The sequence below is a fragment of the Chelonus insularis genome, unplaced genomic scaffold (assembly GCF_013357705.1).
Source record: "Chelonus insularis isolate UGA/USDA-ARS -01 unplaced genomic scaffold, ASM1335770v1 contig_17_pilon, whole genome shotgun sequence".
Taxonomy (NCBI): Eukaryota; Metazoa; Arthropoda; class Insecta; order Hymenoptera; family Braconidae; genus Chelonus; species Chelonus insularis.
In genome coordinates, this window is record NW_023276415.1 from 1545726 (window position 1) to 1562325 (window position 16600).

At 31.4% G+C, this 16600-nt stretch overlaps 1 protein-coding gene across 6 annotated transcripts in view; it reads left to right on the top strand.

The window, feature by feature from the left end:
- LOC118064365 (putative mediator of RNA polymerase II transcription subunit 26) overlaps positions 1-15034 on the top strand; it is a 175067-nt gene extending 160033 nt beyond the window's left edge. For 4 of the 6 annotated variants that reach the window (XM_035078896.1, XM_035078897.1, XM_035078899.1 and 1 more), the window contains 6 exons: positions 425-579; positions 887-5734; positions 5905-6069; positions 7839-7986; positions 9636-9882; positions 10330-15034. In XM_035078896.1, coding sequence (XP_034934787.1) covers positions 425-579; positions 887-5734; positions 5905-6069; positions 7839-7986; positions 9636-9882; positions 10330-10567 — 5801 coding nt within the window. In that variant the 3' untranslated portion in view covers positions 10568-15034. Of the gene's footprint in view, positions 1-424; positions 580-886; positions 5735-5904; positions 6070-7838; positions 7987-8604; positions 8821-9635; positions 9883-10329 lie in introns of all 6 variants that reach the window. The other 2 variants (XR_004690050.1, XM_035078898.1) reach the window with 2 other exon arrangements.
- Positions 15035-16600: the final 1566 nt, after the last annotated feature.

The window sequence follows — 16600 nt, forward strand, 5'->3', positions numbered from 1 at the left end:
TTATGAATTAATTAAATTTTTTTTGGTTGTTGGAAGAAAATTAAATATTCATTGGAACATCAAAGAAAGCTTGTATTCCTGAAAATATCAGTTGTTACTTGAGATTATCTTGGCTCTGTTAATTACAACGTTCACGAATGGCCAGGTTCGAGGTCTAATTAATCTCGGGGGATTGTTTGAATGGAAGCGACAAAAGGGTAGAGGACAGAAGCGTGATTTTCCCTAACTTGGGAGTTACGTGCTCTTGAGGCTGGAATTTCGATTATTCTGGAGTTTATGCGTAAACTTAATTACAGCAAAGGGTTTGTCGACATTCATGAATGTCGATGGAGAATGTTATACTACGAGCATCATCATGACAAAGAGATAGTAATAATTCATTGTGTCGAACGAGTAATTAATTAAATGTCATTGCGCTTTACAGATGGCCTGAATAAAAAGAAAAAAAGGAAGCTTGGAAGCGTGGGAAATCTTTACTCAGGAGTGTCAGTGTCTCAACTTATTGCGCAAAGAGAACGAGCTATTGCTGTGGCAGGCGCCACGGGAGTTCAGGCATTGCCGTCTTCCAACGGCTCTCAGGTATACACCAAAAACACTTGCTATTAATGGACAGTCTTGATAAAAAATATTCCAATAATGTCTACCATTCTTGAAACATCAATATTCACAAAAATAATAATAAAGAAGTTTTTTCAATAACTGATTGATTTTATTTGTAACTATAATTGAATTTTCTTCAAACTTTTGTTTCAATGAGATGGCTAAAAGACTGTTAATTGACATTATTGATTCTTATTGTTTTCGATAAAGACTGTAATAAAACTACTACTTTTCTTCTGATTCTCGATTAAATTGACATATGAACTAATTACTTTTTTCCCCTCAGGTTTGGCCAATGACTGCTCTGCCAATTCAGCAAAATAATCAACAAATCGGTCATCAATTACTCAATTCCCCTTCACAAAATCTTGACTCTAACGCTTGTGTCGTGCGAAATCCACAACAAAGGCTGAATCCTCACAATATGACGAGCATGTTGATGGGTAATCCGTTGATCATGAATCAACAGGGTACAAACTTTAACAATATGAGTCAACAACAGCAACAGTTGATATTACAACAACAACAACAACAACAGCAGCAGCAGCAGCAGCAGCAACAACAACAACAACAACAACAACAACAACAACAACAACAACAACAGCAGCAGCAACAACAACAACAACAACAACAACAACAACAGCAACAACAACAGCAGCAGCAACAACAACAACAACAACAACAACAATTAATGCAGCAACACATGACTCAACATCATCAAAATGTCATAACTAATCAATTATCTCATCAACAATCACCTCATTATATAAATCAAATGAATGATCAGTCAGTTCATGCGATGCAACAGCAGCATATGAATCAACAACAGATGCATATTCAACAAATGCAACAAAAGCATCAACACCAGCAAGAAAATCAACAAGTTAATTTTAACCATCATGTCAATGATAATTTTCTACATCATTTACAGGCTAATCAGAATTCTTCACAAAATCAAATTCATGCTCAAATGCATCAAATGCATCAGCACTCGATGCAATATCAACAACAATCAAACCAACATATGATGCAAAATCAAACGCACGATCAATTTCATATGCTCCAGCATCAACAGCAACAGCAGATGTCTCAGGTTTGCCAGCCAATGCAATTTAATCATCAAACAATGAGCCACCATCTAGGTGATATATCTCAACCGACAAATAATGGCTCTTTGATGTCCGGAATCAATGCGACTGATGGTCAAGTGAGACACAATCGAATTCCTTCCATGGATGAAGACATGAACGCAAAGCAAATGTCGCAACAACACCAACAGCAACTAATGATGCATAATCACAACATGCAAAGGCATCATGTACAGAATGGAAGTATGCAGAACCTTAGTCATGAAAATATGCAACGAATGTATGTTCAACACCAAGTATCGCAATTCCAACAAAGAAGTTGTGACCCTAAGACATCGAATATGGAGTTAAAATCAGGACATCAGCAGTACATGTTGGTTAGTCAAGCAGGAAGGAGTCCAACTAGTGGAAATACTGTTGATACTCAAGCCATCAACGGAAATGGACAGAATGGACAGACTAACAATCATCATTTCAACCAAAGGACACAAATGTGGCAACAAAATCGAACTATTACTCCATCGCATCAATCTCCGTCATCAGTATCAGTTCAAAATATCACATGTAATAGCCTAGATCGTGTTCCACCTCTACATCATCATATTCCCCCAACTACTCCCTGGACGGATGAAATAGCAAGAAAGAAAGCAAAACCGAGTAAATCTTCAGGCAAGAAACAAAGACATCAACATATGGAGATGAGAAATAATCTTGAACAATCTAGTCCAAGTCCGGATGATGATTTTAATGATAAATCACAAACTAATAATCAAATTGGCTCTACCGTAAATAATTCTCCCAGTTTTCTGGATGATCCTAGTGGGTATTTAGCCCAACAAACGGCTTTATTAAATAGTACAATATCGAGACAAACAGGTGTCAGTTCGTCGCAAATGATGGTAAATACATCTAAGATACAAGGAAATCATGGAAATAATTATCTTCCTCAACAAAAGCCTTCCTCAGCAACAAGTCCATCAAATTCGATGTGTAATTCTGTCAAAAATCATGCAACATCACCAGTAGTTGTGCATAGCAGTATGACACCAACGTCTCTAAATAACAATACTAATGATTCAGATAATAGTTCTTGCCAAGGCTGTGTTACGAGTGCTGATACTCAATCTTATATCACCGAACAATATAAACAACAAATGCATAGACAATATATCATGCATTCTGATCAAAGAGATGATCCAGTTACATCATCGACATTTGGAGAAAGATTTACGAATCAACAAATGGAATCTTGGCCAATTCAAGGTGGAACAATAAGCACAAGTCATGGATCTCCAATTGGTACCAACAGCCCAGCCAATTCTGACATTCCACCTTCATCAATATCTCAACCAGCAACTCCACAAAGTCTTATTTCATCTCAACCATCGACGCCGCACAGTTATTCCCAACCTCCCACGCCTCATTCTCATTCCGGGCAAATTCCACCACCTCCATTGACTCCAGTTAATGGCCAGCAACCATCACAATCTACTATTTCTAACAACATTATAACTCAGGATCAATTATCAGGTCTCTGTTCTATTTCATCAGCATCGAGTTCTGTATCTCCAAGCTCTTCTCCATCACAAATTGCTATCTCTTGTATTTCTGGTCCAACAGAGAATGCTTCTGTCGTTTTATCGAATGGAAAACAAAAACAATCTACTCTGGAAGGTTATCAGCCTCATCCACACACGCTCAATCCAATTCAACGAATTACAATCATCCCATATTCTGGTAATGCGGCTGTCATCACTACGATGGCAAGTGGACACACATTTAGTTCCAATACTATAACATCTGTGCTTGCTGGAAAAGCCAATACTGCTACAGTATCGATAAATACACCGTCAGGAATTCCTAATCCAGCTATTCCAAATATTTTAGCCAATAAAGCACAACATTCTTTACAGCAAGCAACAGCTTCAACAAATGTTGTTGTATCATCTTCAACAGTACACCAATCTTCTGTACCTTCAGCTTCTTCAACTCAATCACAAAGTACAGCAGTATCAAAATCTCCACTAGAAATGGTACAAAGCGTGGTTTCAAGTATTCAAGTACCTCAAGCAAGTACTGGATCGACAATTCAACAGCAGACTCACCAACAGGATCAACAATCTAATGTACACGTTCAAAATGTTTTGGCATCTGGAAGTGTATTGAAGCAGTCAAGTGGTTCTACTCTTCCTCCTGGCCATATTCTTGTTTCTAGTGGTGGACAATTAATTATGGCCAGTACAGGATCAGGAATAAGTGGCGTTATGGCTCCACCACCACCTAAAATTATTTCAAATGCCAGTTCCATGCCACCTTTATCGGTGTCTCCAATGGTAACGAGTGTCACTGGTACCGTAAGCCAAGTGATTCCAGCTGTTGGAGTTGCGCAACAGGTTATTGGACAACCAACAGTCCTAGTTAATACTATTCAAACTCCTGTACTTATTCAACCTAGTGTTATGACAATGGATGGTATTGGACAAAACGTTCAAATACCACATCTTACTGTTGCTGCTGGAAATGTTTTACAGAATGCTCAGTCTATTATTGAAGCTAATCAAGATGTCACAAGAACTGTTACCACTAATCAAAGTATTGTCAACAGACAGCCAACTTTATTGTCTCCAGAGTCTGCAATTAGTAAGAAGAAAGTTTACAAAAAACGTAAAAGCAATTCTCAAACTGTTGCTTCGATGCTTCACATTGCTTCCTCACAACAAAATACTGGTATGCTGATGCAGTCACAGTCAAATTTCGCTCAGCAGAATTTCCAGGCTCAAAGTATTGGTGGTCCAATGCTTCAAGCACTAACAATTGTACCTGGAAAAGGTGGAGCACCAGCACAATTAGTAATGAATGGCCAAACTGGTGCTACATCAGCACAATTTAACACTCAACAAATTATTACGAATCCTCAACCTGCTCAGCAAATTAATCTACTACAACCGGTTAATTTGCTAAATGGTGCTACAGGAATGGTACAAAATTTCCCAACGATTCAACAGTTTATCGTTCCAGGACTAGGAAGCATGGTAATGTCTGCAGATGGTACTGCTACATTGCTTCAAGATACGGGTAATCTTGGAATGCAACTTCAAATCCAAAATGTCAATGGCCAGAATGTTCTTACACCTATCCAAAGTCACAGCGGAATCTTCAGTCCAAGTCAAAGTATCCTTGCTGCAGGTCCAGCAGGAATGGTCATAAGAGCACCACAAGCGGCTGGAGGTAAAATTATTCAACAGCATAGTCCTGGCGCTCAATTTCTTTCTTCGAATAGCGGACAGTTTTTAGTAAATGGTACGACGTCTTTCAGTAATCAATTGAGTCCAATTGTTGCTAATGTCAGTCCAAATCAACAAATGACATTTAATACGTCTCAAGTTCGACCCTCTAATATTCAAGGGCAGCAAGAGTTTATTCAGATGAATGGGCAAACGTTGATGGTTCCCTGTGGTACAGCACAAAATATTGCCGTATCTTCGGCTTCAAATCAACAGAATACAACATTTGTACAACAAAATACTACAATAGTTCAACAACAAACAACTATGGTTTCAAACAATCAAATTCCTGACTTTCAATCAGTTACTACAAACAATGGAAATAATGTAGACCAGTCTTTAAACCTTGACCACAATCAGTCCTACATTTTAAGTGCTGGAATGATTCAGGGAAAGTGTCCAGCTTCGCCAAAGAGTACTATCAGTTCTCCTTCGTCGGAACAGAGTGTAGAGCAACGACAACCGCAGTTTAATTTGACAAGCACTAATGGTAACAAGAATAGTTCAGGAATCGATACCAATGGACAACAGAACGACCAACATAGTCCATCAATGGTTAGACATTCTGTCTCTACACAAACAGCTGGTAATCAAGCAAACAATACCCAGTCGACTCTCATGAGACAAGGATCACCTCCGGATACCACTACTCATAGTCCGGGAAATAGTCAACGATCCAATAGTCCTGCTGTTGATACAACCACTCATGGAGCTGCTTCACCGGCACCTCCTATTACTGCGAGACATCATTCATCATCAACGGTAAATCAATCTCTTATTCTGTAATATCAATCATTTCCTTTTGACGATAATTAAGCTATAGTAATCAAATTCTTATTAATCAATAGAAAACGTTAACGACAAAAATTACATTCAAAGTGCTTTAATTAAAGAAAGTTAGACAATGTTTTTTTAACAAAAAATTTTTTTAGCCGATGGTTCACTGTATATCGAGTAGCGAACCCGATTCCGGAGACATTCAAACTGCGACAGATGACTGGAGAATTCAAGGAATAGCTACGAAGGAAATGACTCTAAGTCAAGCTGGTCTGCATGGAAAAACTCTTGTGGAATCAACAGTGACGACAGGCATCCAGGTTGGTAACTGCGTAGAACAGCGCACCCATCATCTAACCATAATAGACATGCACCAGCCAGCCGATACGACACACCCAGAAAACACATACGCTGACTCACAGGAGCACATGGACACGTCTTCACCAAATCATTCCATTTATTCAGATACAATGGACCAATCAAACGCGGAGGAACAGCTTAGTGCTGGTAAAGACACCGTGTCTGTTTCTTACCGAGAAAACGATGTTCATTCATTACCCCTTCTCGGTCACGGGCATTATCAATCTATTATTTATCAAAACAATTATGTTATTCCCGATGAAAACGTGTTTCGACAGCAAACATTAATGCCAGATCATGCGGATTATACTCTCCTATCTAACAATAGATTTCCAACCCTTCGTTCGATTCAACAACTTTCGAACGATTCAGGTTCCCATTCACAATCTTACAGATCGCTAAATGATAGGCAAGACAATGAAAACTTGGTACAGAAAGCATTAGTAACTCGGAGAGACGAGGGAACGTATTTATCGCCAACTGTCGGCACTCCTAAAGTCATCAACTTTAACATAACTTCGGGACTTTATCCACATTTGTACGACTGTAGGACTGACCCTAATGGAGTTGCTGTTGTTAATTGTCAAACTAATAAACCCTTCGTTGATGGATTTATTGATAATCAATTTCCTTATGTCGATCAATTAGATGAAGGAAGCGACGACTCTTCTGGCGAAGAGTAGTTAATATTTTTATCGTGATAGAGAAATGACATTAATCGTTCGGATTAATAAGTTTTATTGTACATTTTGAGTATCAAGTTTTGTTACGATAAAAATATTTAACATTGTTTGTAATATTTTTTTTATTACCTTTAATCTTTAGTCTTTATATTTATCTTTACGAAGATAACAATTGGCACTAGTTTCTCAATAAATATTAATATTAATTAATATTCATATTTTTAAGAATATTAAGTTTGTAATAAGTTTATATTTTAAATTAAAATATTATTTACAAACATTTTTTTTACATACAATTGATTTTAATAATTGATATAAAAACAACAAAAATTGTCAAAAAAATATTTAAATGTAGAAACGTACATATTGCAATAATATTATTTGTAACATTACTATACAAATGAGTTACGGGAGATTGGAAAACGTACATATTATATTAAAAAAGAATATAATCAAACAATTTCATGCTCAAAATAAAATTTTTTTGAAATAAATTCGTGAAATTAATTTGTTCGCGCAAAATTCCCTTAATTGAGCATGCGTATATCTGAAAATTAAGTTTGCGTTTGAAATTGGCATTGAAAATTGCATGTGTATCAACACAAAAGTATGTCCATTAGTCTTTTATTCTTTCGCAGCCTCTACAGACCTCAAAAAAACATTCTATTCTCATCTCGAAATTCAATTAACAACAACAATCATTTTTATACTGAGAAAAAAAAAATTCGCAATAAAAGCTAGAATGGATAAATTTAGCAGCCGCTTGATTAAAGCAACTCATGCACAAAACAAAGCACATTGATATTGAATTTAAAAAAGAAACGGCTGGTTATTGAAGTTTTTATTTTTTCAAAATATAATATGAACTTTAAGTTTACATAATTTGATATTAATAGTGTATGTTTTAGGCTTTGATAATTAGAAAGAAATTTTTTCCTCAGTGTATCTTTACTGCATACAAAACATTAATTTCATAAATTAATATAAAACATATTGGCATGTACCTCGTAGACTAGTGTATGACTTGACCAAGTTGTATTTGGCAGATCTTTACGCCAGAGACGTTGAAGCAAACCGAGGGTGTGGTGAGCACAGTGAGGTGCGAAGGCAGAGAGCATACCCTCGGTCGGGGAATCAAGCGAAAGCTGGACTCCATCCACTCTATGCACTCGACTCTGCATGAAGACCAGGATGGTCAGTATTGTATTGTATTTTATAGCTCTTAACTCAATGCGCATTGCTCTATAAAATGGATTTTATTCTCATGACAGAAAGCATCGTTAATCCAAACATACTGGTGTAGTAACATTTACTGTTAATAGAAACCATTGAACAATAAACCAGACTTCGATGAGATTTGTACTTGGTGGTGCATAGATTTAAATTCCAACAATGCTTTCTATTTATGAGATATACATTTAACTCTTTCATGCTTCATAAAAAAATCGATAAATGATGTGACCGCTTTTATTACTGAATATTTTAAACCGCAGATTTGGGAAATAAATTGCTAAAAATGTTTTCAGTAGTAAAAATTTATTCCTTTTTTATTATTCAAATAGAAAATATTTTTCATATGAATTCAGAGCATGAAAAAGTTAAAGATACATAAAATCGATGAGCAATCAATGAATAAATTTTCTATCTATAAATTTCCATATCTTCTATAAGTTATTGAACATTCATTTAGCTATTTTGTCTATACCATCATAATAGAGGCTATTGTAATATGCTTATGCATGCTAATATCTAGTTTCCATGCATGAATCATCAGCATTAATTTGCGTAAACACTTGGGTGATGGTTTTGCAGTTAATTACAACTGGCAGTATCATCAAGAATAGCACTTATGAACATTAAAACATGATAATAACGTTCACATATTCACGACCATACAAAGCATACATCAGTGGTTCGTTAAGAAGTGATTGATGAAAATGAAAAGCTCATTACTCTTACATTCTTGCTTTGTCTTCTTCCCAACATTCAAAATCTCATTATTCCATGAATATGAATATACTTTAATAGGTAAGTAATGCACTCACTAAAATTTTTTCTTATTTAACATCACACAAATAAATAAATAATTAGTTAATTATTAATACAGTATGTATTATTATCTTAATCGATCGTTGAATATCTCGATATCACATTTTTCATCATTAATTAATGCCATTTAGAATAATGGCATGTATAAAAAATATTTATGAATGATTGTTAATAAGTATTAATTAATTACTAAGATGGAAAATCGAGAATAATTCGCTTCGATCTTATGCTCATTTCAGTCGGGGTGTGGCTCACACTTTTCATAAGTCATTTTCACCCTTTTAATTATGTACATAAATATCATAAACCTCAATAAATATGGCATGCGGAAGACATCATAACGCAAAAAAATTCATTAAGTTTGTATAATATAAAAGTTATCATTAGAAGGGAGTTTAATTTTAACGGCAATAATTAAATTTTGATTGAATTTAAGATTTTACATAAAAAGTTCCTATCTAAATGATCAAAATTTCATTTAAGCCAAGATTATTTTTCTCATTTAAATGATTAATCTCGCAGTTACATAAAATATTAGCACAAGAATTGCGGTTTTGGGTATGGAATAGCCAGAGGTACAGATACTCACTTGTATCGAATCATTGTTTATTATAACAGTAGATTTCATAACTTATAAATCATGATCATTTATTAAAAATTTAAAATTTGAATTAAAATTAAAAAATAATTGGGTTAAATTGAAATTTTTTAGAAAATTAATCATATTTAATACAATTGATGGAAGAAAGTTTTCACAAAAAGTGAATATTAAGATGGTTTATTCTTTGGCATAGTATCAGAGGATAAGGGAGATAAAGGAAACGATTGGAAACTGAAAATCGGCGAACTAGTGTGGGGTGCTGCTCTAGGGAGTCCGGCTTGGCCCGGCAAAGTTGAATCTTTGGGACCCCCAGGCAGTTTAACCGTCTGTGTACGTTGGTATGGGGGTGGGAATACCCTCACTGAGGTTGAAATCAAGAATCTCAAGTCCCTTTCTGACGGCCTTGAAGCACATCACCGAGCACGAAAAAGATTTAGGAAGTGAGTCGCATACCCGACAGGGATGAACAAAAATTGCTATGATATATTTATAAATGCTATATCATTAAACACTTGTAACTGTAGTATATATATATATAGATAGATAAATAGAGCTTCTTTTTCTGATACTGCGATATTTTATCTTTCAAATATATTTATGTTTCTTTATTGCTTAACAGCTATCACTGCTTTCAAATATGTTTTCTTTATCTTTAGCCAAATAGATATAGCATTTATTTTGCAAATCAACATGATCAATTCAACTTAATTTGATTGCTTTTTAAGTTATTCATGTTATTTTGTAATCTCAATGAATTTCAATTAGAATAATTTGCATGAATACTTGTTAGAATTTGAATAAGTAAATACTTTATCTATATTTATTAAGTATCCTAAAGTATTGTTGATCGTTGAAAATAATATTAAAATTATTATCCTTTTCTTTAGAAGTCGTAAATTAAATATGCAACTGGAGAATGCAATTCAAGAGGCAATGGCAGAACTGGATAAAATGGAGAATAACAGAGAATCTCACAAAGAAATCAGAAAACAATTTGTACAAAGCACAAGATCATCAAAAATAACTTCATCATCGACGAATAGCACAAAGAATCGTTCTAAATCACGAAGATCTAAAAAATTAAATGCTGTAGATTCACAAAAGGTAGTTCCAAGATGTCGGTGATTTTATGGGACCGATTAAAATAATTTATCAATTAATAAAAATAATTGATAAATGGTCATTGATAATTGTTATTATCGTTAGTGTAGCGTTTGATAATTTGGAATGAAAAATACGTGTTGCAATAACGATTTTTCGTGTGAGTGTAAATAGTTTTGAAGAATAATAAAATATGTAAAAACAAATGTTTCTATTGATTAAAATCAGTGGAAAAATACTCATAAGAACGAAAAAAAAAAAATAATGATAAAAGAATGGTTGAAGATAAAAAATAGGGTGGGGGTGTAATGATTTGTATTTGTAAATATTTATACAATGGATATATGTAATATTTTAATGAGTTTGTAAAATATGAATTAATTAATTGATTAATTAATTATAAAAGTAAACGACGAATAATTAAAAAAGAATACCGTGATATAAAAATTCCTTTTGTATCTCAGAATTTTGACCAATTTTTTGTAGAATCATAAAAACAATTTTTCATTAAAATAGGAATTTAAAAAATGTCGAATTTTCCTTAATTTGTATCTGAATGTGATGTATTGCATTATATTCATGTGAACTTTTTGAAAAATTATCTAGAAAGTTTTAGAACCACCAAGGCCTACGGCTTTTAAACATTCAACACAGAATAAGGAAAAATGGTATTTAATAAAATAAATAATTAAATAATCAAACAATCATATATTCTTATCAAGTCTGATGAAACGTTAGCGTGTCTCAATGTACTCCATATTTTATAAAAATAATGGAAAACATAATCAGCAGTCGTTAATCCATTTTATAAACATCAATGTAAACAACAATTGATTTATATTTTTTCGTTTCCGTTAAACAAAGTCAAATATTCATTTGCGAAGTACGAGGTGATATTTTTATGAATATGCTAATGAATCAATCACTTCTGAATCCACGGGTATGTTTGTTCTACGCAAACAATCATTTTTAGAGTCTTTATATATAAAGAAAATATTAGACATTAATGTATGTCTTCAATTAATTCCAAAAAAGAAAAAAAATGAAAGAAGGACATAAACAGAAAGAAATGATGTTACTTAAATTTTCTAAGTATTTTTCAGTAGTTTATCGACGATAAAAGATATTTTATGAATAATATAATTGATCAAATATTGTTTACAATTCAATCAAATTGTTTTGTACAGGATTATTTTTAGAGCGAAAATATTTCATCGTCGATTTTTCGAGTCTTACCATTTCCTTTCTTCCCACAATAAAATAGTAATGAGATTATAAATGACAAAATAATATTTTTGCACATTCACCACTAGAAAAATCTATTCACTTGGTTAATATAAACAAAGAAATAATCCTAAATATTTATAAAAAAAAATGATTGATTATGAATCATAAATGACTACTTATTAATTATTAATTCATGATTAATTAATAACTAATTATTAATTATTTAGATATTTAGATAACATAACTACAATCTTTTGTAGTAGAAATATTTTTTTCATTAACTCAGGTTGTTCATTTTTAAATACCATATAATCATAAAATTAATCAAACAAATAGAAAGGAAAAAAAATGAACAAAACTCTTTGAGACATGGTAAAAAGGCTCGCATAATATGACTGTCAAGTTTTATCCCTTTTTTTAAGAATAGCTTGAGATCATAAGTTCGTAAATATTTTTCTTTATTGAATTATTCAAGATTATACTTTTTGTTTAGTATTCATTGGTCGTTTTAAGTTTCTTTAAAAGTACAATGGAAAATTTTCCATTAAATTTAATGTATTTCTTATTGAATTGAAAAACTTTCTCAAGCTATTTTTAAAAATGAAAAATATACTTATTTGACTACATTTATAATTGAATTGTGAATTATGACAAAATGATACAATGGTGCTAGTAATAGATTTATTGTACACAGAGCATAGACCTCTGTTTTTAGTGTATAAAATGGTATACCGGATCTTGGCTTATATCAACGTATGACAGACAATAAACAATTTATTAATATCAAAAATTGAAAAAATTTATGTTTAATTCATTGATGCATAATCGATCAATAACTTAACTATATGCTTTCTTCACAAATTTTCTAAACATAATTTCTCTATAAAAATTAAATTTATCAATAAAATTATTAGATAAATGGAAAACAAATATGAATGTATTCTAAAAAATCATTACTCATTATTATCAATGATGTAATAAACAAAGAAGTACTTGCCGTGATATTACATGTAACGAATCAAAAATTTATGACTTCAATTGTGTATAATTTTAATTGCGTGCAAATTACATCAAATAACCTTGTCTTCAAAAAGTAAAAAACAAAATGATAATGAAAAATGGTATAGATTTGATTCCAATTTTATAATAAATACAAAATAACTTAATTCAATATTGTGTACATATCGCAGAATAGAATTATTTTTATTAAATTTTTTTGGTATGACATTTGGCCAACTTCTTTAAACATAGAGAATATGACAAAAAATGAAAACAGAATCAAGTTAAATAAATTATTTTAAAAATAATTTAAAACCAAAATGTACATTTTGTGATTTATTTTAATTCTCTTTAATCATGAAATTTCCGTTAAGACTTATTTTACTGTAAAAAGTGTTTTTTTTTTATTAGTATGAGTTATCGAGATTAATTATAGTTATTGTCATAAATGATTGCGATACAATTTTAGTTTTCAATGGAGCAAAGTCAACATACTACATTGTATATTATGTTCTAGAATAACTGTAATTACAAGACTTTAATTGTTCCAATTGATAAGGAGTGCGAATAAAGAAATATGAAATCTTCAGAAAATCGACATCAAAATAATAAATGGTTTATAAAATAATTCATGCATTATTGTAACATTTGTGTATATTTTTTCATTGTAAATAGTAGACTCATGCGCTTCGTGATAAGCAGCATTATTCAATTACCGTCGATGTCAAAGTTCTACTTGAAAAAAATTGAAGTGAAGTTTAAGATGCAACCCATTTATTGATATTTAATGAATAAATAAAAAGGACATACTTATAAAATAACAAAATAAACAAAATATTTCGCGAGATTGAAGATACTGATTTTTAATGGTTTTAACATTTTTATCAATGATTTTAAGTGATTTTAGTCTGATTTGTCGTAATGTAATGAATTAATAACAAACTGTAAAAATAATCAAAGATATACTTTCAGTATTTTTAATAAACATACTTCAATCTTGACGATAGACTGGTAAATAAATGATAAAAATTGAATCATTCAAAATAATGATAATAAACTTATCATTACACTACTTACAGTTTTTTGACTGTATTTGATTGAAAATAATGGATCATATAGCATATAAAATATTTTTCCTAATAACCAGAATGAACTAGAGTTTTATTTTGAGAGTACTACTTCAATTGTTCACAATAGGATATTATTTAAAACATAAATATTAAATATTTTTTCTGGTTCAACAAATGGCCGGCGTCTGAAGTGATGTGCAACACGTTTTAACTAAAAAAAATAATTCTTCCTTTATAAATGAATATTATATTAGTAGTGCAAAGATATTTTACAGTGGTCACGTAATTGAATAATAATAATATTATTATTAATAATAATAATAACTATTATAATAATAGTAGAAAGAAGGCAAAAATTCATTGGAGTAAATAAATAATAATGATTTTAATGAATATTATTATAAATATTAGAAGAAACGAAAAAACAGATAAAACCAATTATACATATGATATCAATTATCATTGGTGTAATGATAAAAGACGATAATTTTATATTTACACGTAGAAATGATGAAATTATAATGAATGTATTATACTATTGTAACATGAAAATATGAAAGAACCCCCCACCCCATATTATATATTAGTTGATTTAGAAAAAGCTACCTTATTTAATATCAGAACTAAGGTTTAGAGCTTAAAGTAATAATTAAAAAAAACTAGATTCAGTGGCACTAATCGGTGTCATTACTGAAAGAAGTATGAAGCTATGTGATTTACTAATTAGTAGCTTTTAGCTGTAAAGACTTATACTTTATTTTGTAAATTTTGTTTATACAGTGTTTGATCGTTCACGCATAATACTATTGTATGTGAAAATAAGTTAATAAATCATTAACACGTGAAGTTAAGCAATGTTTATTATTCATTTTATAATTTATACATTTCATTTCAATAAATTTGTTCATATATTAATTTAACTCTGAATATAAAAGTATATGTAATAAAATGAAAATAAGATCGTTAAAGTTGCTACCTTCTTGTCTGACCAAGCGCAGCTATTTCTATTTACCAACATCCATTCAGATCACTTGATAAGTCACATGCTTCACATTGAAGTGGTGCAATTGAGCTTCTCATTGCGACACTCAGGGGTCAATGAATGTTTAAAAAGTATGTGTATTATCTTCAAATGTTTTGTGAATAGTTGTAAAAAGAGTCCAGTAATTGTATTAATAAAAACGAAAAAAAGACAGTTAAAGCTATATTTAGATATGACTTCCGCTTTGATATTTGAACTGATACGAGGTCAGTAGTGAGACTGCAATCTTGCCTTGTAATCGTCCTATGTGCTATTAGACTACAACAAGGCCGGATGGGAAAGAGGTTTTGTTCTGTCTCGCCTCTAAACAACTACCATAGTTTGCGTAGATTCCCTCGAGATCGGGAATGTAATAAAGCTGACTCGCCAGTGCTGTGACACAAATTTACACTATTCGAATTAACGGTCTCTGTTGTGAGGCAAGGTTTCAAATATACCTCTTCTATTATGAAATATAATTTTGCTATTGCTATGCTAACAATAAAATATACTTTTAGGTATACCTGAGAGAGCCACTAGTGGGATCTACATTTCATGCAGTTTATGTATTCTATTTTGAATCTCACTTAGGTTTTAAAAATAACTTTCATTATATGAGAAAGTAGTTCGAATACATTACTAATTTGTTAGTTCGAATATGATTTATGCAGAGAAGTAATAAAATGTTATTTATATATCTTTGAGTATTATCAATGATATTTTTAATGATGTTATAAAGGATAATTCAATTATTTATAGAATATTTATTATTTATTATCATTGTAAGAACTATAATATTTGTGATTATGGATGGATGCATTATACAGACCTAGAAAACTCTGATTATGAATATCTATTCAAGTTTTAAAAGAAGCTTCAGAGGTTTTTCTGATGCTAATGATAAATGTGATCTCTTTTTCTCTTATGCATATCAAATAATGTAAATAAATATTTTTTTTTATAACTGCAAGTTATCAAACTTTTTTAAAATTTTTCCAATAATCAGTATTTGAAAATAAATAAATTCACTATTCAACTTACAAAAAAAACTTGTTATCACTAGCCTGTTTAGTCACATTGGATTTTTTTTATTTAATACAGTGCATATTTGTTATTCATTTTCTTTCAAAAGTTTTTTTATTTATTAATGTGAAAATATTTATTCTTCTATTTTATCGTCCTAGAAGATTTTCACTTTAATGTAATGCTAAAATAGTGAGTGCATACATAAAACGAAACTGCTGATAAAGTAAATGAAATAATGATTTTCGTCGAATATTGCAATTTCACATCGTCGGTAACTTGAAAGTCGTAATGACGCAAAGCTTATTAGTATGACGTCGGAACTTTGCTGCTCTCAGGAGGAAATAAATTGCTTCATAAATAGGAGTAAGTATCTATCTCTACAGCGTTTGCAGCCTTCTCAGTAGCAAGTAGCTAATGAATGTTAGAAGAAGCTCAGTACACTCCTAGTTTTTTTTTCCACTCAAGCCTACTAAATTTATGCGTCTCTAGGTGGTAACCAGATTGAAAAACATTTTTCAAGCACAGTTAAGGTAATATTTTCAGAAAAGTAACAACTAAATTCATAGAATTAGATGATAAAAATACTCCAAAAAATTTTCGAGGAAAAACTGTAATCAATAATAGGTGTTTCATTTTTATTGTATAAGCATATTTGACCCTTCTATATGCGATTTTATTGCCAACACATCATTTTTAAAGCATGTAGAAACGGAT